The 23,285-nt window shown below is 40.3% G+C and overlaps 1 protein-coding gene across 1 annotated transcript in view; it reads right to left on the reverse strand.

Moving 5' to 3' along the window:
* The window catches only part of AFF3 (ALF transcription elongation factor 3), a 314,337-nt gene that overhangs the window by 242,279 nt on the left and 48,773 nt on the right, over positions 1 to 23,285 (reverse strand). Inside the window, exons 2-3 of the mRNA XM_066313661.1 lie at positions 21,917 to 22,037; positions 16,209 to 17,048 (exon numbers count right to left, since the gene is read on the reverse strand). Of these exons, the coding sequence (XP_066169758.1) occupies positions 16,209 to 17,048; positions 21,917 to 22,037 (961 nt within the window). The remainder of the gene's footprint in view (positions 1 to 16,208; positions 17,049 to 21,916; positions 22,038 to 23,285) is intronic.

The following is a 23,285-nucleotide window of genomic DNA, read 5'->3' on the forward strand; positions in this document are numbered from 1 at the left end:
AGAGGCCTTGGTTTCTGTTACATACAAATAAAACATGCCTATCTTTTGCATTTATCTAGATACTGCATTTTCAGTACCAGCACTGACACCCTGGCAGAGCAGAGACTTTTGCAGAGATCTGCTTCCCCTTGAGCGATTCCAGAGGTTATTTTAAGTCTTCCCAACTTATTAGGAAAGAAATAAGATCTACACACAAACAGCCACCTTGCAAACCACATCTCCAAGGGTACACTACATGCTTACTTAGGTCCTCATGTTTTTTTCACAAGGTTTAAAAACAGATACAGCTCTGCTAAGAAAAGTCATGAAGTCTCCAAGCTAGTCACAGAATCATTTACCACTGTCTCAACTGCATAGGGAACATGCCACCTGGTTGCCCAGCAGAGGTTGCAGACATCCCTGGGAATTCCCAGCTGGGCAATGAGATGCATCCTCTCTGGTCTCTGAGGGCAGGCTGTGGCTGCCACCAGACAGCCCTGTGCTGCCTTCCTCTCCACAGAAATCAGTGTACGTGTTTGTGGGCTGATGCAGCCCTTCAGCCTTCTTTCGGGCTCCAAAACCAACATGAGCTCTGAAGCTTGTCATCCCTTTCCTGATGTTTCATTGGAAATACTTGTTTTACTGGAAATAAAACAAGTCAGAGAAAAACTTTAAGTAATTTACTATTTTTCTGAAGCCTAGGGGGAAATAATGGCTGCGAATTTACTATATAACTTCTGTGAGAGGTAGCAAATGGAACACCATCCTGAAAGGTCTTAACAAAAAATGTGGCTTCAAAGACAAAATTCCTAAAAAAATGCTTTGCAATACCAAATGCCAAGAAGGCGAAGGAAATTCCTCCAGAAAACATCCTCATGCCAATGTCAAAAGTCATGACAAGCCAAAATAAAAGAAAAATACGTGAAAGTAAAAGAAACAGGCTTAGCTTTGTGTGGTCTCTGGAGGAAGAAGATAATTGTCAACATCTTTATCATCTGGACACCAGCTATTTCAACTATGCAAAAAGACCCCCCAGTGACCCCAGACTGAAAGACAGCACAAGGCCACTATGCTTGTCCCCATTATTTAGTGGAACTATTTTCCATTTTTATATTTCAGTAACATGGTTGGGATGTTTAACACCCTCTGCCTCAAGTCTCAGCCAAATGATGCCAGCAGCTTGGAGTCACTGGTGCCTTGGGCAACAATGCCACCTGTAGCACTGCCAGCCTTGCTGACTTGCTGTGAGAAGTAACCTACCTCCAGTGAGAAATCACCATTTGCAAGTCTGACATTAGCTCAGGAACAAGCTGAGTCAATTTTATTTAGGGAAAAAAAACCCACCCAACAAACTCACACTACAACTCTTTCTGGCTAATCTTGTGAGAGTCAAAATAAATCCATCAAGAGAAGGTTGTCCAAGACCCTGAGCTTAGTGCTGCTTAGTACTACTGCAATTGTCTCATCAATATATGAAAACAAAATCAACAAAACACTATCAGAGGGCTGTCAGCTCCAGAAAGTTGAAAGTAGACTTGGTTACATAGGGAGGCATCACTTTCTTTTCACATTCACAATATGTCATACCAGCAAGGAAAAAAAATGTAATTAGCATGATCATTTGGTTTAGCACAGCCTACTCAATGCAAATGTCTTCATTTACTTCCTCCCCATGTAAGGCCTCTGGCTCACACTGGTGGTTCCCCTCCTATCTTATTCCACAGCTGCTCTATTCCTTTCCACTGATCTCACACATCTCACCCCAGCCATCCAGCCAAATTCCTTCAATGTCTTGCACTTTTCTGGGACAGAAGTGTCCTTTCAGCTCCAAAGAGTGTCCTTCATTATCATTAAAGGAAATGCAGCTAGTCCTAACTATCTTCTGCCCCTTTGGAGCCCTTTTGTCAGTCTGCCTTCTCCAGTAAGTGGAGTTCAAGACAAATGCCTCCTGTAACAGCCGGGCTGTGCTTTCAGCTTCACCTTCTCCATCCCCTCCTCCTTACCTCACTCTTCTTCCCAAGTGTGGTCTTTGCTCACCCTATTAAGACTTCCTCCTCCCAGACACCATCTATGTTTTTCTATTTGGGTACTTCTCTCAGCCTTGTCGCTATCTCCTTTCTTCAGGTGTGATAGGTTAATTTACTTTCCAGGCTTCTGTTAACCTTTCCTCTGCCTTTCCAGGGCTGATAGGCTCTATCACAGGATACTTCTTGCTGTGTGCTTGTACAGCACCTCACATAATGAATCCCAACCTCAGGCTTTTCTAAAACATTATCAAGAATTCAAGCTTCTTGTCAAACCCAACAGAAAACCACCCTGCTGTACATTTGCTGAAGAATAAGCAGGAAGGAAGAATATACAAAGCTGACCTGTTCTCACAGCTCTTTGCACCATCCTGCAGTTTCCCTCTATCCTGTGCATTTAACCCTCAGTTGAAATCGTGCACTTCAAAAGCCTACCTGGATCAGGATAGTCTAATTTTTAATCTCAGCATATCATGGTTTAATCAGAAAAATTTTATGTGTGTGCCTATTGCTTGTTATTTAATCTGTGAAATCCAGCCTATAAAACCTGTTGGTGTAAAGATAAGCACTTTATTTAATATCCAATTAAATGTGGTCACCAGAGAAATCACAGCTTATGCAACTTTATCAGAAAAAGATTAATCTATTTCAGGCTTAACCCAAAATGTCATAAAAGAACTCATGAATTTAGATAGGAATCCACTTATTAGCCAAAGACATCTTCCTATTGAGTAAGAACAGTCTAAATTGCTGCCTATATTTATACTTGGTTCAATCAAATTTCTGTACTCAGTAGCTGTCATTGATTTTCAGGACAATTATCAAACAAAAATGATGAACAAACTGCAGGAACATTATAGAGTCTTTTTCAACTCCACAGTAATCATTAGAAAACGCACAGCCTGCTCATTGATAATGCTTTAATGGCTCACAGGGTGACATCATCAAATTAAAAAGACAGTCACACCCGGAAGGCAGAAGATTATTTTTTTTTTTTAGCATTACAATTTACCATTTTAAAGTTAATTGTATTTCGCTTGGTGTTTCAAAGCACACAAGGCTGCACTGAAAGTTGCTTTTTTCATATTGTGTGATCATGCTCAAAATCATGACTTTAGAATAAGGAAGCAAATAGTTGAACTTATTTCTTTAAATTAAGAAGACTCTCTTTCCTGTCTAGAAACTGATATTCCTCAGTTCATTAGCTGAGTTTCCCACAGGGCCTACAAAGGCACATTCCATTTCTACACTGTTTGATTTGTCTAGCTGACTTATTTTAAAAGAAGTACTCTATATTGAGATTATTAAATAATAGCCATGTGGTTTCATCTTTCCATATTAATTATAATCTTCAATAAGATATGTATTTCAGAGTACAGAAAACTTGTTTACAAAACAAGAAAAAGGTGTATAGGTGTATCAGCAGAACTAGCAGAACTATACTCAGTTGCTGGGGCACAGCAATTTTGATTTTTGTGTACTAGGTCAACCTGAAGCAAAAAGCTGAAGTGCAATGGCTAAAAATCAGTATTAAACAATGATGTTTAATGGCCTACTTGAAATGGGTTAAGTGATCCAGTCCCACTCCACTGAGTGCAGAAAGCAGTCAATGCATAAAATGCACCAAATAGAAAAGCTACAGGAGGATAACTCACGTCTGGCTACAGCAGATTTGCTGAACTGTCTTCCCCTCCATGCTGTAAATTCTTTTGTGGTACCCTAGAGATAAGCAGTTCATTCGCAAAGTTTGGCATGGATGTCAATTTTGTATAAATTTTGAAAAAAAATTGGTAAAATTATTTACATGGACAGCATCTCCCTGTCATTAAATGGCAAACGTAATCTTCTCAGAAGAGGCAGTGGATGTCCATTAGCTGGTTTAGCCCTTGCTTCGATACACAAAAATTCAGTGTTAAAAAACAGCAGCTTTATTTTGAGAGGCAAACTCATGGATGAGAAGATGGGAGTGGGAAATTTGATCTAGTCCATTTCAAGAGAGATTAATTAGGCCTGAATTTGGGTGTATTTTAGGACAGACGAGAACCTCGCTTGGGCACCACACCCAAGAATCGAAGAAGGTGTGGAATGCTTCCTACACTGGTACTGTGCCAATCCCCCAGACGCTGGCAGCAGCTCCTGGAGAGGCAGACCTCTGTCCCAGCTCCTGCCTGGCCACTGCACTGGCCTGGAGGGAGCCACCAGCCCTCCCCGCCCAAGCTCACCCAGCCACAAAGGCTTTGCTCAGCAGAGTCCTGCCAAGAAGTGGCAGCAGAAGGATTTGCTTCTCCGTAGACCTTCAAAGATTTGTGACGGGTACTTTTTAGCTGAACTTCCTCTGTGGCAGCTCTTCATCCCGTGCTCTTTATATAGCAGCAATTAGCATATCTGAGAAATCCCCATTCGGCATGTTTTATGGTCTCTTCTCTGTATTGAGATAGTTCTGTAAGTTATGAGCAGAGATATGCCATAATTCCTAATGTACAACTGTCAGGAAATCACTCACGTAGATTTATTCACTGAACAGTTGGTGAGGAAACTGATTCTGAACAGGGAGCTAGAAACTTTAATTACATGAGAGAAAAAAATTACTCAAGCACCTCAGACTGGTCAAGAAGCTCCTTTGATGCTCTAAAGACATGACCTGAAATTAATAGATTAATGCAGCATAGTGTTTCTGAATTCAAATGCTGGCTTCTGCCCCAATTTTTATTCTATATTACTATTGCTGACTTTCTTCAAAATAACAATGATGTCAAAAAGCAACCACAAGTGTTACATCTGCACTTCTGGAACAAAACAAAGGAAAACTGAAGACAAAAGACCGTCTTCCCTCAAGCAATATCTTCTTGACCAAAGGAAGTTCATACAATGTAGAAAAGAAATATTCCTCCCTGTCAAACCCTGGTCTTGCTACCACTGAATGCAATGGCAAAACTCCTATTAATTTCTAGTGGAGGATGTGCAGTGAATAACTCAAATGGAAGTGGTAAACCATAAGTGACATAATCACTCAGGAACTGTCTCTGCCTCAACTGACCTAAATGACAGGAAGAAATACAGGGAGAAACATTAATTTGAGCTTAGTAACAAGCCTTTAGTTATGTTTCTGTGTTAACTTCCATCTCCAGCATGAAGTTATGGAAGAGTTTCATGTGTCAGTCTGTGCGGGGTCAGCTGTGGTACAGACATCACAACACAGAACTGGGGTTTTAGTCTTTGCACTTTTGCCCTCAGCTTTGACACCAACTCACCCTGACTCTGCTTACTCTGGACCTGTGGCCAGCCACGACTCTGTCCAGCCTTGGTCTGGGAATGGAGTAAGGTGCACGATCCAGGTGTGCCATCCTGTCCTCTACCAGCCTCCCACATGATTTTCCATCTGATCCCTCCACTGGGACCACCAGAAAGTGGGGCCAAGGGAAGCAGGCCTGTTCTGGCAGCAGCATCATCACAGAAGGTGTCCCCATCTGCCTTCACCTCAGCTAATCCCTTCTGTAACCAGACTCAAGATATGATTTCCAGACATGTCATTAATGCATATGAAGAGCTTTGAAACTCCTGAATGCAACAGATTACAGTAGCAGAAAACACAGAATTTTTTATTTACTGGTAAGAATGCAGCTGGGTATTATCAAAAGCTATATTCCCTATGAGTAGGGATGGTGGGAAAAAAAAGACCCGCAGTGTTTTCGGATGTCAGCTCTGTGCAGAGGTTGTTCACAGATATTTAGACACCCTGTTTGAGCATGAGGTTTTGCCTCTTCCAACTCCCACAGAAGCTATGTGTACCCACAAGCTCAGATTTGTGCCTTTTGCAGTTCTGCTTATGGGGGCAAAACAGGTAACACGTTTTCCTCCCAAGACAGTGACAGCACATCTGTGAAGACAGCGATATCCCACTGTCTAAACTTTTCTTCTAATGGGAGAAGACAAGCTCCCAGAGATTATTTAGAAATAACCACAACCATGAAGTTTGATTCTTTTTCAGTGGTGTAGTGTGGACATAGGTCCATTCCCACCTGAGAGCAGAAGCTGCACGGGAAGAAAGGCTGTCCTAAGGCTTCCTCAGGGGAACAAACACACTACAGAAGAACAATAAAGTTTTGGGCTCTGCTCAGCCATCTCGAAGCTACTGAAAGATCTTGCGTGCAGTGTAGGCAGATCTGCGGATGGCTGGGACAAGGAATTCTGCCAACCTGTATATTCTAGAACATGTGGTTTTATTGCAAGGGTCATGGGTAAAAGGGTCTTGCCTTCAGCCACCAGCCTCGGCTGAAGGGAAGTCCCAAAGAGAGAGGGAGAAAGAACAGGAGGGTGAGAGCTGAGAGAGAAGGGAGCGAGAGAGCAAGGTGGCAGGGGGAAGAGCGCTGGAGAGCAAGAGTGGGGGGAAGAGGAAGGGTAAGAGAGTTAAGAGAGTTAAGACAGCGAGGTCCTTGTTACAATACATTATATCTCGTTTTGTGATGAATATTCTAATTTACAATGACCAACCAATACAAGACACAAAATATATAGAATACATATATAGAATCTACATACAGCCTATAAGAACTATTACATTACCATACTGTGTTATATTTTAAAGTCTAAAAACTACTCTTTAGACTTCTGTTTTGCTACATTGACCTTTGGATCCCTTAGCCAGCAGAAAGGTATTGTTCAATCAAAAGGGATTCTCCTTCAGCTAGCTAGACTATTGTTTTCAGGTTATATAGTAACTAAGACTCAGTATCCTACAACTCAAAGTAAACTTTCATTTCTATTTCGATTATAGGTTTCATATTTTCAGAATCTTTTGCTAAGCAATCATATTTATAAGGTTTTCCTGATTCATCTTCCCCAACAGTGCAGACTTTATCATAAATTATGATTCCTGCTTACAGTATTTTTCGAACTGCCTCACATTGCACTTGATCCTCCCATGAAGACACAAAACTGACAAAGGACTGACTCCTTTTCAGCGTTTCACAAAGCACAATTTCATTCTTTTCTATTCAGTTTCCCACAATATTTTTCTCAGATTCCTTCACTGTTATGAAGTACAGCTCATTTTTATGTCCTCTCTATCTACATATTTTTAACTCTTCCTGCATGCTAAACGTTAATGATTTGGTTTTCAAAAAATTTGATGTTTGGATAAGGAAGACAATTCATTATCTGCTAATGACATTTTTCCAACTGTCCTTCTCACACTGCACTTGGTCCCTCAGCCCATACCTTTTTTCTAGACAGCACACTTCTGCTATGGTCTGCTACTTCCATGAGATCAGAAATTACTCAGCTATTATGTTTTATTATACTGGATATCTCTGATAATATGCTTTCTTATATCAGATATCCCTAGGATTGTAATTAAAATCAGAATAGGCCTCTTGAAAAATATTGCGGAACTGCCAAATCATGGTCATTTTGTACACTTTGTATTAATACTTGGTTTGATTGTATTTGTGATCAATAATCTTGCAGCTGTCTTCCCCTTTTCTACTTCAAGTCTCAAAGTTTCAGCAGTCACATTAGGTTGTACCTGCCACTGTATTTGACTGCAGTTGTACAACTACCTTTAAATAAATGCAAGATCTGATTAGAAATAGATTATGCTGCTGGTATTTGAATACTAATATCTCTAGCATGTACAAGAAAAAAAATCACCTTCAATATCTCATTTTAAAGAAGTTACAAAACAAAGACTCTTCCATCCCATCTCTCCTTAAACATCTGTTAGTGATAAGAGCTAACAAGAAATGCTCTTGGTTTTCCTTTCTTTCAACCTACATAAGCTTCCCTTACAGCCATCTGCAGTAAATGCAGAGGAGTATGAATAGCAGTTTTTGGTTCTGAGATAAAATGCTGGTTCTCAATATTCCTGACCTTGTGGCTCACTGGCTTGAATAATTTTTGTATTTTTATCTTCTAAATAAAACGTGGTGAAAAGCAACTTCACATCATGCCTATCATGCCTCCATTTCTCAGAGAAACATGCTGATGGGAAGGGAAGAAAGTGGGAAATGTATGAGGGAATTTTGGAAAGGAATACTTGTCCTAAACCATGTAAGGAGCAACCTCAGCCTTCCTGGCATGCTGGTTTTGACCCATGAAATAAAAAAGGTACCATATTTCAGAACATGCGACTGTTGTATATAAAATACAATTAAGATATTTGGAACGACATGAATATATAATGTACACATTTCTTTACAGATGCATTTTTCTCCAGACAGTCCGGTGCCTGCTTTAATTTGGAAGCTATCCATTTTCATACAAAGTTAACCAAGAGCGACAGGAAATCAGATGCTTACATGATATATCTTTTCTGAACTTGGAAAAAAAACCTACCCTCCCGTTAATTACCTTTCTAGGAAGCTATTTGGTGATACCACAGGGATAGATCTTCCATACTCAGAAATGCTACAGAAATGAAAACTGTACAACAAACAGTGTGAATAAAGAATGTAGCATGCAGATATTTAAAAGTATATTTGTCTTCATTTATTGTTATGTGAATATGTGACCAATTATAAAGAATTTAACTGCTTCTGGTCTGGCTGGATGAATTGACAGTTGTTGGAGATCTGACCTCTTTAACCTTATACATCAAGCGGCACATATACATTATTTATTTAGCTGGAATTAACAGTGATCTGTGAAGCTCACTGTATTTTCCTTTAGCTCTCTTGCTCATCAGTCATACCTGACTCCTGTGAGTATGTTCAGTGGTAGCACTTTCATGTCATTCTGATTCATGAATGACTGGGAAACTACAGAACAAAGAAGTTAAATAATTTTCATGGTTTGTTTTTATGTAAAATATCCTAAGCCACCTTTACATCCTGCATGATCCCTTATAGATTGCTGTGAAGATGAGAAGTGGACAGAAATTATCTACCTTGTTATAATTATTAGAAAGGAGAATGTGACTGGTATTAATGTAAGTATTCTGCAGATACAACAAGTGCTTGGACTCCTCACCTGACCACACACTGACACAACGCTCCAGTTGTGCAATGGGAGGTCTGGGAAATAGGGTCCATCTAAGTATTCCACTGGTAATCTGAACTCCACAGGAAGCCCATCCTTGATCTCTCTCTGTACCTCAACCCTCTCTTGTGTAAGAAGCCGTGAAAGAGATGGGGAGAGGATGCTCAGCCAAAACTTCACGTGGAAGACAGTTTCTTCTGTTGGAGGGAGCGCTGTGCTCCAGCACACAGCTCCTGCAACCACATCCAGAAAGGTGGCTTTCTCCAGCTGCTGAATACCTTACAGGCCTGGGAACAATCCATGCTAATGGGGCCAAAGGTGGAAAAGTGATAGCAATACCGTGTATCTTTTCAGGCACATTTTACAAAGAACATCTATTAGACTACTTTGTTTCTGGTCAGGAGGACTTTTATTACAGGCAGTTATCATCATAAGCACTACAATGGATTAAAAAAAATCAGACAAAATGTGCAATTAAAATCTGGGGTTTGTAATTCCAGAAATCTTATTTCCTTCATCAATAACTTTAGTGCTTACCACAGGGAACTAAAGAAGCAATTAAACAGGGTTGTGGACATTTTTATGCATGCACTCTTCTATCAGCTCCAGAGCTGATTCATAAACCAAGCCATCCACTCGGGGGGGTTAAAAACTAAAAGGCAAGACAAGTTTCTCACAATTAGTCATATTCCTACATCCACTGCGCTTTCCTTACTCCAAAAGTGGCTACTTTTCCAACTTTCTAAAGAAGGAAAGACCAGTTTTATCAAAGGGAGGATCTGACTTAGCAACCTGAATGAACTGCTCAAGTATGTTTTCAGTTGCAAAAAAACAGGTGCAAACATTAAGGAATATCCCTAAAAACTGTAAGTTTATATCTAATTTCAAGATATCTTTCTCATATCATAGTCATCCTGCCAATGGAAAACAATGAGGAACAAGTGACTCACCATAGCAACAAACACACAGCACATACCATAAAGCAATCTATCCACACAGAAAACTTTAGATGCTATTTTTCTAACAAATTCTTTATTTTCAAAAATCTATAGGTAGGTTTAGCTAGTGCTGTCCCAGAAAAAAAAAAAATTGACAATTAATTCAAAAGAGAAATAAACTTGTTTCAGTGAGGGTAGAAACAGCAAAAATAGGGAGCTCTAAAAGTAGTCTCAATAGCATTTTCCTTCTACAAGAGCTGTCATGGAAGAATAACCAGAGAGATGAGGCCCACTGTGTTCACTGAAGCTGCCCTCAGACACAGTTGTTGTGTGCCTTGGAGATTGCAAAATTTAAGAAAGGCAAAGGCTTGTGTCACGATTTGAAAACTATACCGGAAAGATCCCAACCCTTCACATTGTGGTCTCCACTGTGTTTGTTAAGAGCATTTCCAACACCGCTCCATTTAATACACTCTTTCTTTGCAGTCCTACTCTGTTGAACTCTGCTACATAAATACAGGCAGCAACACACAGCCCTCCCACAGACACACTTGAAGGTCCTGAATAACTCACCACTAGCAGGGATCTCTGCACCACACTGCTCTTGTTGGGCAGTTCTTCCTGTTTAATGTGGGAAAACATTCTTTATTTGTGGGGAAGGTCAGTGCTACCATTACAGGGATGAATTGATCTATGTCTTCTTGTAAATGCAGGATGAACATCTGGGAAAGAAAACATCTACAACCGGCTCATACTTACAAATGCTCAAGTGCTGTGATTGCTAACTGGCTTCTCAAGCACTGCAATTCTTCAGTTGTCAATAAATGGTAGAGGACTATCAACACACTTAATTCTGTGCTTACGTCTCCAGCCTCTTCGGGCGCATCCTGAAATGGTGCCGGAAGGAGTCTGGACCCTTTCGCTAATGCATTCCATCTCTCCCTCTCTCTCAATCTAAAAGCATCTTTGACTGTGCTTTTATTTTCATTTCTGCCTTTCTGGGCCAGAATTGAACACCCTGGGAAGTAGAGAAGAAAAACCTGAAATCTGCTCTTAGTCCTGCAACACTTCAACAGGCTACACTGGAGCCAGAGGGATGTGGTGGTGTGCCTCCGAGGAAAAGCACTTACTCCAATCTCCTCTAAACCCTTTTCCTTCCTCAAGAGATACTGTTTCTCCTCTACTGTCCCACAGATACCTGGTATTTCCAGAGGAAGCATAAACTGATAATGACTATCTTCCCTATGCAGTTTTCACTGGACCTTCTGTTCTCGAATGAAACGTGGCAGCACCAGCACATAAACTTGCATCTTAAATTTTAAACTGGAATGGAGCTACTTATTATATGTGCATCTTCTTCAAAGAGACTGATTTTGATCAAATTATCAACATTGAGGCCAAATTGTGAAGTTTTTTCCAGACAGAGAAAAGAGTTGTGGGGTGTTTTTGCTTTCCATTAATATGTGGGGATAGAACTGATGGGCAAAAAAAAAGACTGCAGATTCAAAGGACACTTACTAACGCATGTGCCAGATGCTGATAGCTATATATAGCTACTCAAAGGAGAATGACTGCAGAGAGTATCTTACCCAGGCAAATAGGAATTTGCCTGAGTAAGATCAGGGAAAAAAAAAAAAAAAAACAAGAAAGAAAAAAAGAAGGAAAAAAAACAAACCCACCAAGAATTAAAAAAAGAAAAGAAAAGAAAAAAAAAAACAACACCCCAAACTCAACCTTTAATCTATGGTGCATTACTTCTGCTACAGAAGAAGTTGTGTAGAGTACTCCATGAAGTGAATTAGAAAGAATATGTCCTCATGATGACCTTACCTACATTTCACATAAGTGTGTTTCCAATTTTAACAAAACCAAACCTTAATTTCTACGATTAGACTCATAATCATTCTTGAATATAACCTCTATTTCTTTGCTCCATAACCCTTAAGAGAAGTAAGCAAAGGAAAATAGATAAAGCTTCTTCAATGTAATAAAAAAGCAGCATGCAGCCTATGAAATGAAATTCAAAAACAGAACTTGGATATAAAGAACATTATTTGCCACCCTAGGTTTTTCTTATTGTTTCACTCAAGAACATTTTAAAAAGGAGAGGCACTTGATTTCGCTGCCTCTTTTCCTCTGTACCCTGGTATCAAATTTTTCTTCCCTTTTATCCAATACAGTGGGTTTTTACCTACAGCAATATAATTTCTAAGTAGTTCAAAATGTGAAATGTGAAATATCAGTACTTGAGATGACGAACTATCATTTCTACAGAGCAATATGATAATTCTGCAACGACCAGGAGGTTTGGTATGGATTCTAATTAACACTGATGAACCTGGCTACTAAAGATTAAATTCCCATATGAGTAAATGCTACCTTTTTACACACAGGTCCATCCAAATTGTTCTCATTAAAACAATTAAAAAAATGTATAAGCTTCAGTCTGTGTCAAGGTATTGAAGGCTTTCCAAAACTGATTAAAAATATAAAATGAGGTATTGAACTGCATTAAAAATCAACCTTTTTCATGTATTGAAAAGTAATGGTCTATAATTTGCATTCAAGAGATCTTATTTCCAGTGAATAATAATTGTACTGCAGCCAAGTCTGTGCCCTGTTTCCCTGAAAACCTCATGGGACGTACAGAAGAGGGTTTTGTATACTGCTGATCACAGACACACCCTTTGTGTGACACTGCTTCTTATTCTCCAGTTCTTACAGGGAAGCTTAACTTTGTTTCATTATGTGTTTATTTTTCCACTGATGGTTCTTTCAAACTGGTAAACATAAATGGAAGTGCATAGGTATCATAGAACAGCTTGGGTTTGAAGGGACGTTAAAGATGATCTAACTTCAATCCCAGTAATCCCAGTAATCCCAGGTGAGCAGGGACGCCTTCTACTAGACCACATTGCTCAAAGCTCCATCCAGTCTGGCCTTGAACATTTCCAGAGATGGGGCATCCACAGCTTCTCTGGGCAACCCTTTCTAATGTTTCACCACCCTTAGAGAAAATAATTTCTTCCTAATATGTAATCTAAACCTGCCCTCTTTCAGCTTCAAGTCATTACCTCTTGTCCTATCACTACACCACATGCCCTTGTAAGAAGTCCCTCCCCAACATTCCTGCAGGCTGCCTTTAGGTCCTGGTGCCATAAGGTATCACTGCACTCCTCTGTTCTCCAGGCTGAACAACCCCAACTCTGGGAGAGTCTTCTTCATGGAGAGGTCTGTCTTCAGTCTGTCTTCATGGAGAGGTGCTCCAGCGCTCTGATCAGCTCAGTGTCCTTCCTCTGGACTCAGTCCAGCAGGTCCACAGCCTCCTTGGGAGCCCCAGAACTGGTATTGGATAAACTGTTAAGACTCTGGCCAAAGGAAACACCAAGTCCTGAGTAATGGGAGGGATAACCTCAGCAACAACACAGGCTGGGTGCAAACTGGCTGCACATGAGCTGTTCAGAGAAGGACCTGGGGGCTCTGGTGGACAGCAAGCTGACCCTGGAGCCAGGAAGACCTCACAGTGCTGCCTACATGAACCCCAGAGCACAGTGCCTGTCCTACCCAGCCCATCTCAGCCATGCACCTTTTGTTTTAGCAGACACAGAGCTTCATTTCACTACCAGCACTTCAGATACCCTACCTCAAGCGCTCTACCCCTCTCCTCCTTTCCTGGCTGCCCTTAAGCAGCTTTCTGCCACTCTCATTTCTGCTTCCATGTAGCTCCCAGACACTGCTGTAGCCTACTTGTCAGCCTGCTTTCCCTCACAGGCATCCTATATGATATCTTTACTCTTCCCACAGCCACTAGGGATACTAGGTCTGTGCTGGCCAACACCTTTAGCCTCAGTCTGAACAACAGAGATCTCATTTTCCCTGCAAACACTCACAAGACCACAAGCTTTTGTGCTTCAAGCAGCTTTAAACTTCTGGCCCTAATAGGGCATGGCAAACGTGATGTAAAGGAGAAAATTTATGAGTTTAATAGCAGAAATTTTAAAAAAGGATGGGAATTCTTACACAACTCCATTAGAAGACTTATGATACAAATAATAGGAATGGAAAAACATTTTGAAATTAAAAGAAGTCCTACTGAAAATCAAAGAGCGGGTGGATTAGGCAACACTGAATAAAAAACTTTCAGTCTTGGTCAGTATTTCTCCCTGTAGCAATACCACTGGGCTACAAGTTTCAGCTGTGCCACTTGGGATGGAAAAATTCAGAACAAATAAAATATCGGGATAAATGAAAATAGCTGGTCGGTTGTCTTTCGTTGGTTTTTCAGATCCAAACATTGTCTTTTATTAGCTCCAGTTTCAAACCCCAACATCTATAGTACTATTTTTCTTCTTAGAAATTTGTCCATTTTTCATAATGATCTTTTTTAAACCACCAGACACTGCTTTTGGTCCACCTCCTTCAAATTCAGTTGAATGTTTATATTCTGTTATCAAATACTGTTTCATTAAAACTGCATCACATAAAATCTGTGAGAAAATGGTGAATATTGTAGTAGGTAGTAGGTAACTCGCCATTCACTCTCTCCTACTATAGTCTACATTGCCATCAGTAACTAAAGTTAGTTTAAAATTATCTCAGCTGTGTCTCCTCATCTAGAAACTGCAGTATAAACTTATGCAGCAGCATGGATTATCTACAACAAATTAAATCTTTCTTTCCTGAGGTAGACGAATTTGGAATGCAAATGGTAAATCCTGAATTTCAGACAAACAAATGATTGCCTATCAGAACTCCTTTCCATACGAGTCCTTAGAGTATTGCATACATGTAAAGGGGGGAAATTTGAAAGAGTCAGATAATTGCCACAGGCATCTTTAATTCTAACAACACTTCCCACTTGCAGATAGAAGCACAAGTCTGAAAGAGGCAATAATAGCTAAATGGATATTACTATCTGCCGTTACCTGATCTATCTGCACAATTACAGCCGTTTGTGAAAGCTAAATTTGCTTATAAGATCTGGCTTAAGAGCCTAAAACAACCCCTTTTCAGAAACAACTTATCACCTACATGTTGTTTGGAACTGATGGAACTTACACTTAGAGAAAAATCACAGAAATAATTGCTTCCAGAGAGATTTCTTTCCCAAACCAAACTCAAGAGGAATACAAGAGTCAACTCCATTTCTGAAAAGCAGGCGTTAAGAGGCCAGAGAACTCCACCAAAAAATTAGATTTTTTCCTCTCCTTTAATATTGCCAGAATCAAAATTTTAAGACTTAAAGTGTCTCATGACACATCACAGCTGTCAAAAAAGAGTAAACAATCCTTGCCTCCTTTCTGAGAAAGTCACAATGATTCAGTGAAATTGAGTCCTATAAATACTATAAATTGTTAAAGTCATAGGACATCTATTAATTTGCACAACAGAATGACGTGACCATCTTTGTATTGTCATACAGGCCTTTGAATACACCCTTGGAAAAAAAATCACCCTTTATTCTGCCAAAATAATCACTTCCTGCACATCAAAAAAGACCAGACAGTCAAAAAAACCAATCACAGTCAAAGTGGTAAAGCAAAGCATCATTCTGGCATAAAAGGAATATGAAATAAATTAATATACAGTAAGTCCTAGCAAACATATTTTATATCTACTGTTGATAAATAAATGTTGTCTAAAAGCTTTTTCAGATACGCTTTCATACTTGTAGCCAGCTGTATGGGGTCAACCCACTACACCAGGTTTGTACAGATGGAAATTCTTTATGAAGGAAACCTAAGTCTTCTCAGAAATTGGCATGAAACACAAGCAGATACTATTAAGTAAAAGGAGAGTCTCACTGCTGTATTCTCATCTATTCCACAGATTTCATATTGTATAAGTAATATATTTAGATTGTGAAACTACTTTGACATTGAGGATGGCAGAACTATTTCTGGTCACATGCACTTCATTTAATCTTTGCCAAAGAGAAAGAAATCAATGAAATATGAACAGTAAGAAGCAATACACCTGCCTAGAAAACAAACCATCCAGGCTTTATAGATAAGCAGTCAGTAAAAAGAGTCAGTGAAATAATATATGTACTACTAGAAAATGTGCCATTGTAGGAAGTGTTTTGGTCCTGAAGACATTGAGTATTTTGCTGTTGAGGTATCTTTAAACTACTGCGAGGCTGCTATTTGCAATATACTATATCAATGTTACCAAAAAAATTAACATGCAAACCAATATGTTAAAAATATGTACAGAGGCAGGTGCAGTAAGACATCATCCATCTATCCATCCATCTGTGGGGGTACGTCACAAGAAATATAAAAACACTTACTTCTTCTTGCTTAGGAATGCTGAACTTGGTGATCTTTGACTTGTTCCTGGCCGAATCAGGCTTGCTGGAAGGCACTCCTCGATAGGACTTGGTCGTCTCTGCTGGTAACTTCAGCTTTGGAGACTCATCAGGAGCCTGGTCTTGGCCGTCCATTGGCCTTACATAAGCTGTTGGCTTCTGCTGACCCAGACTGGGCTTTGAAGCAAGGGAGGGTGGGAAGTTTTGGACACAGTGCCCCCCACCATGCTTTGCTGACCTCTCTTGGACTGGAGTTCCTCCTTCTGAGCTACAACTGAGCTTTGCTGGCTGCTGGACTCTATTGATGTTGTCTCCTAATGTGGCCCTCAACGAGCTTTGCTGGGCAGAATTGGAAGAGGAGGAGGAGGAAGAGGAGGAGGAGGAAGAGGAGGAGGAAGAGGAGGAGGTGGGACTCGATGCATAGCGTTTTAGTTTCTCCGAACTGGATTTTTGGTTGGCCAGTTTGAAGTCGCCCTTGTGCGACTCCAGTGACCGGTGTCCGTGTTTGCTTGCTCTCTGCTGGCCATCTGAAGTGGCATTATGCCCAGCCTTCTGCCAGCCCATTGTGGTACTTTTGCTCTGCTGGGCAGCTAGGGATGCTGGTGTAGAAGAAGTAGTGCTGGAAATAGGAGGAGCAGGTGGTGGTCTAGAGTCTGCGATAAGATGTTCATCAGTCTTGGGGAGAGACGTCTGAGGAACCCCAGGTTTTGGAACCCCAACAAGATGGCTCTGGTTTGATCGGTCAGTTAACAAGTCTTTCATTTCATCATAGTTGCCCAACGTATTCTGGATGCGATTGGAAAGCTCATCCCCCTTGTTAGTCTGCAAAACAAAAATCAAATGTTCTGCTAAAGTCAACATAAAAAAAAAAAAATTCCCTGCATGCTTCTGCTGAAATCCTTACTGAAGTAAGGCTGCCTTATTCAGCAGCGGCGTTGAGGGATGAAATCAAAAATCCTTATTGTCTCTGAAGACACTTGTCAACATCTTAAATCTACCCTGAACTGGAAAAGCTATAAAGGGCCTTAGAGTATATAAAAAAAGAAATCTATCACTGATATCATGTCGTAGTTAAAGTATATTACCTGGAAACTGGAAAATTTATTATTGCAACTGCACAGAATGGTTTGGATTAAATCTGACCATGATAAAACTTTTCCTGTAGCCCAAAGCGAGCTCTCCTTCAGTCATGAATGAAAACACTGCATTCCCAATTTCTTCCTCTGCCTGCCTAAATTTTCATAACCATCTGGGAAGCCGCACAACATCCCATGCGAGCACTGAATGAATTTGTCAGTCTAAGCCAGCCAAATGCTCTGAGGTGACTTGAAAACAGCTTGTGGGAAATGGGCAAAGTACAGATTATGTCCCTTCTTTGAAAATGCTCTGACAGGGTGTTCATTCCAGGGCACTCTCCTCTTGTAAAAAAAAAAAAAAAAGGTGAACAGAACCCTTGCCAAATTCTTCACATTTCTCAGTGCTTGCTGTGCATAGCAGGGGAATACAGCCACCCTTCCTCCCCTTTAAGATTAATTACTGTCTTAAAAATGATCCATTTACTTCCTGACTGAAAAGGCAGAAGCTTCACAAAGAAATAAAACATACTGGAAAAGATTGAAAATTCTTGCTTTAAAAAGCCACTGTAAGCAAAAGGGTGTGTCATTAGCATTTTTACAGCAGATATTTTCTGAACCCTGCCAAGATTCAGGCGTGTGATGTCTTTTGCTTTACGTTTTCAGAGGAAGACAGTAATGAGGCAGTGGAGTTCTCCCTTCTCTCTTCCAGACATGGAGTCTGAATGGGAAAACTTCTATTGGTTTCAGAAAGCCAAGCTTTCATCTCAAGATTCTCTGTTTTAGAGGAAAACAGAAAAAAGGAGAAAGAAGGGAGTAAGGGAAGTGGAGGAGATCCTCTTAAAGTTACATTTAAAACCACAAAAGATGTAGCAACGACATCAGTTACTCTGGAAACTGGGGTATGTAAGGGAAGGTACTCAACAGAAACTCCCCTGTTTAGGATCTCTTTTTTTTTTTAGGGTTTCCTAGTAGAAAACCCGAACCCAGGCAAAAATTCACAGTAAATGAGTGCTGTGAATGCCACATGCAAACTTTCAGAGGTTTACAGTGAAAGTATTCTTATGTCTGCCAGTAGAAGCAGTCCTGTTTTGCTTTAAACTTCTCCCCTCAAATTTCAAGGACACTACGTTGTACCTGTAAAATACACTTCACCTAGCTTTCCAGTGTGTTAACAGAGCTAAATATATATATCAGTAACATATACTGAAGGGGGGGTAGGAAGGGAAGAACACATGAAAGTCTCACATCTGAAACACTGCATTGGAAACTTGGAGTAAGATTGCTCAAGGCTCAACCACTACAGCCTGATCTTCCCCCTGCACATGAGGCTGTTACTGTCACAAAGATAACCTTCCAAAAAAATTTGAAGCTTTGACTCACGGAAAGCAAGCTGCTTTTAAAAACGGTGTTCCTTCAGGAACATAACAGGAATCATATCAATGTCCTAATGAAGAGGAAACTATTAATGAGGTTAATGATGTGGGAAACATTACATACATCTGAAAAGAAAGAAGGTTGAAGATCAACTCACATGTCTCCTGAAGTCAATGAAATAACTTCTACACTTGGGCATCTCCTTGACCAGCAGAATTGTGTTCCAGAATGCACAGAAAAATTTCCTTTTACCCAGTGCATCTCTTCATACTTCGCTGGATCTTCCACCATGTGTAGCTACCTTGTAGAGAAGTATTTTTTCAGCTTCCCTCTGTAGCATGACATCTGCCGTTGGGCCTGTACCTCGTTATTATTTGGCCAGAGTGTATATGAGGTTTCTTTCCCTGCCAGGAGCATGGCAACAATGACCACCAAATGGAATGGGGCCCCTGGCACCCACAAGTCTGCCACAGCACAGACATCTTGTCGGGTGAGATTTTGTGTTGAGCTGATCTCATACAGGACAGTTCACCTACATCCTCTTGGGAACATGATGGCATCTGAGGTAACTTTTTATGAGCTTTAGTTTGTCCTATTATCTTCTCTGAAATATTGCTGGTCTTATTTAAGCATTCCCACGGGGAAAACATGGTCACAAAACGCGTAAGTAGGAAAAGCATTTTGTGCAAACATGTCTAACTTATGATGGTCTGATATTCTTCTGCAATGCAAGACAAATCCAAGCGTTCGAAGAGGGCAACATATAACACTTCTAAAAATAGACTTGATGGCTGCATGGAAGGCCATCAGAATTTTTTTTCTTCATCAAAAACACTTACATAGTTAATGGGGCAAGGTATTCTGTCCAGAAAATATCCAGAACTAATTTCCTACTTTTTCACTCTCCTGTAAAAGAGATTTTATGTAAAAGGTACATGATTTCCTGTAATCCTTCATAGAGGGTTGCTATGGATACTTTGAACAGGATAAGGGGCAACCTGAAGAGTCAGGATTTTTGAGAAAATTCAATGTTACAGTAGTAGTGATACATGTCAAGGTGAGAGAGGACATACGATTTAAGAGATTTCCAGTCTGCCTTTGATTTTCAGATATGGTCTTCTGAATGGCATATCCTTTGGCTTTAGCTTGTGTTTCTCAAGCTGTGCAGAGGAATACTAAATTTAATCAGAGCTTGCAGTGAATGTCTGCTATAACTTCACTCCCCTCTGGAAACCCCTGAAAGGAGAATATGATCCTTAAAGAGAGTACAACTGGGTTTCAATTTTGCTTTTGCAGAAAGGTTTCCTCTTTTGCAGTTAGGCTCTCTCCACAGCAAGACTGAAATGCCCAAACCACAGCTCTCTCCCCGCACAGTGAAGGTTCACAAATGCTTGGCTGAGTTCAGAGAGCCCAATGGTCCATTGCCAGTGTATACATGACATTCAAAGTATGCCACTGACAAAAGGTTTGATATCCAATACTATCAGAATGACTGATTACCCCAAGTAACTCTGTCACACCAAGACAGCTGTGAGTTATACTGCTGAACTGGGCTTTGCCTTGCCCCATGTTTCCTTGACAAAGTTAGCAGTAGGATGTACTTCTGCAGCACCTTCTTTACACATTTATTCAAAATAGGGACACAGTGCCTAAAGGTAAGAAGCAGGAAAGAAGCCATTATTCTGGTTGCCTCATAGGACTATCCACTCAGTATCCTCTCTGCTTCTAGAGATGGCAATGATTTTTCATCCACTCCTATTAAAGCTGATGGAATTATACTGTGGTTGCACAGAGGTGCCTCCTGACATCCTAACTCAGAAACTAGTGGTTGTGTCCATGGCACATCACGTCTGTGTTGTGACAGTGGGTACCTTGGCACAGAAGTAATATTCGAAGTGATACCACTTTTATAAGTGATTTGAGCTTCAGTATTACCAGCTTAAGGCACCACAGACAAAACAGTACTGGGGACCCAGCAAAAGGCCAGGTCTTTATTGTGTGTGGTCTATTTGACTGGACGAAATGGAAAATCATTAAGTCTTCACTGCAGCACAGCCCCCAAGAACTGCCAAGACACAGCTGACTTATGCTTTTCAGGCTTTCTTCCATGGATTAGCCCTTGACTGGTCTCATGGTAGACATTTTCAAGTAGGTCATTGAGGAGTTCAAGACATTTGACATGGCTTCTAAATGCCGTTGTAATGAATCTGAAATCCGGGCAGCTGGAGGTCAGCTTCAAGGCAGACAGAGCTGTGTTCCTTCAAGGGACATGGTTTGAAAGTGGTAGATCTTTCTTTTTTATTAGCGACTAAATACAAGCAACAATCTGGAAGAAGAGCAAGCTAAAAGCTGACCCTGGAGCACAAGAATTAAAACGCAAGCGTGGAAGCCAAAGCAGAACCCAGGTGCCAGGACACAAATAGGTCTCCTGGAAAGAGGCACTAAAGCACCCTAAGCATCAAGGACAAGTGATGCTACATGCAGGGAAAGGCCTTACAATGTGGTAGCTGTCACAGTAACTTGGACATTTCTGGAAAGGCACAGCAGAAAATACATGATGATGGTTTGATACATACAGGCAGTCATTGGTTAAACGGAGGGAGAGGAGCAGCCCCCATTGGACACTGCTCTCTGGTCCCGTTCACTATTTTCAAGCCTCTGCAGAGTGTAGAAGGCCCTGCTTGACCTTCTAACAGGGAGTGATGAAAGACAGTTGTGCCTCATCAAACTGCTGTTACAATGAGGAACACAGGGAGTTGAGACTCCTAAGCTACTTCTGTCTTTCATGGAGGAAAAACCATGTATAGCAGACAAATTTTCTTATTGTCTTGGTAATTTTTATAGCGAATAAAAAAGATATTTCAGTACATTAACATTGGCCAGGGCACAATGTTTACAGTATTGCTTGACCTTCATACACTAATCTTACAAAATTGTTTTCTTCTAAATATTGCAAAACCAGGATACCTTCATCTTCACCTCCTAGTTTTAATTCCACCTCAAGTATTGCTGGGATATTCCGAGTTTATTCCACTCTTGTGTGCTGCTGAACACTAGAAGAAGCTTTATACACATACACAAAATCCGGCTCTCAGTGAATAATGCATGTTCTCTGTGAATTTTGGGAAGCTAGAACTCATCGGAGGGTGTTGAAATCTGGACAGTGCCTACTGCAGGCTACATTTTTGTACTGTGGAATAAATAAATAAACAAAGATTTGCCCAGCTGGGAAGCATCTACCTTGTACGGTTCACTGAAGAGGGAATAGCTCGTGTTAAACGCGCCATTGTCCTGCTGGGCCTCCTGATTCCTCCTTTCCCACTCTTTCCTTCGCAGCACGTTTCTATCTGGCTCATAGACACTGGAGTTAGAGAGAGGAGAAAAAAAAAAAAAAAGAGAAATAGTTTTTTAAGAGTTAAAAATTAGAGGTCAACATATAAGCCATAGTGTGCATCTAAAGGTTAAGAACTCTGTTTTGCAGACAGATGGCAAAAATAAGCACAAACATGAATCAGGTGAATGCCAGTTCAAGTAGGCTGGGGAGGTTCAGGTCTCTGGGAATGCTGGCACTTTCTTCACACAGAGGACAAATAATTAAATTCTTACAGAAAAATAAAAAATATCACATGGCAGGATCTAGTCTGTACAGAACTTCTCTGCCTGAAACATGACAAAGGAAATATCTAAGCAACTTTGACACAGACTGGAAGTTCTCTTAAGGCAGATGGTAATTACAGCTGTGAGTAAATAGGAATTATGAACATGTTCCCACTTATGACATATCCTCTAAATGTTGTATGAAAATCCTCCTTTTTCACATGGATGTGTTTGTGTGGTGATTCTTTCATTAACTAGCTCCCTAAAGAGCTGTTAAAACTATATGCTGTAGTGGTTTCCACAGTTAGGTTGCTTCTTCTGGTCTCTGCTAATCAGTCAAGTCGTGAAACTACTACTGAAACAATTCCTCTTTCTGATGGATTTGACACAAGCACAACCACAGAACATGAATAAATGAATTGTGGCACAATAGTGTATTATGGCTAGTAGAGTGAAGCTGGAGAGAGAATAAAATCACTGCTTTACACAACAGCATTCATTTTCAGAAACTAACAACTTTAGCTCCAATACAGACATTCAGAAAAATTAACTTTTTTATTTTCATAGTTCTAGTTTAATACATGACAACATAAACTACAGAATCCTTGTCCTGAATTTCTATAAAACAATGCTTTTCAGGTTTACACATTTCAGTTGATTATGTTTTATTCTCCTCCCAAAGGAAGCCAACATGTCTAACAAAGTTAACATGTTATTTCAGGACAATGTGACAAGTATGCTGATTCCTATTTTCCTTAGCTCAGCTAATGTTTTTCTTCTGGCACAGTGAATCTGTAAAGTAGGAATATATATTAATGTCATGTAAGTGCACCATGTGTTAATAAGATAAACGTTGTCTTGCTAACCAGCTTCCCAGTTAGCAAAACATATGTTGCATTGGCTACCCACGTGATGCTACCTAGTATGCCTCAGGCAAGGCAGTCAAAAGGCCAACAGCTATCTGATTCTAATTCGAGACTTGAGAGAGCTGAAAATACACAGGATATGTTAG

Source organism: Sylvia atricapilla, chromosome 2 (assembly GCF_009819655.1).
Source record: "Sylvia atricapilla isolate bSylAtr1 chromosome 2, bSylAtr1.pri, whole genome shotgun sequence".
Classification (NCBI taxonomy): Eukaryota; Metazoa; Chordata; class Aves; order Passeriformes; family Sylviidae; genus Sylvia; species Sylvia atricapilla.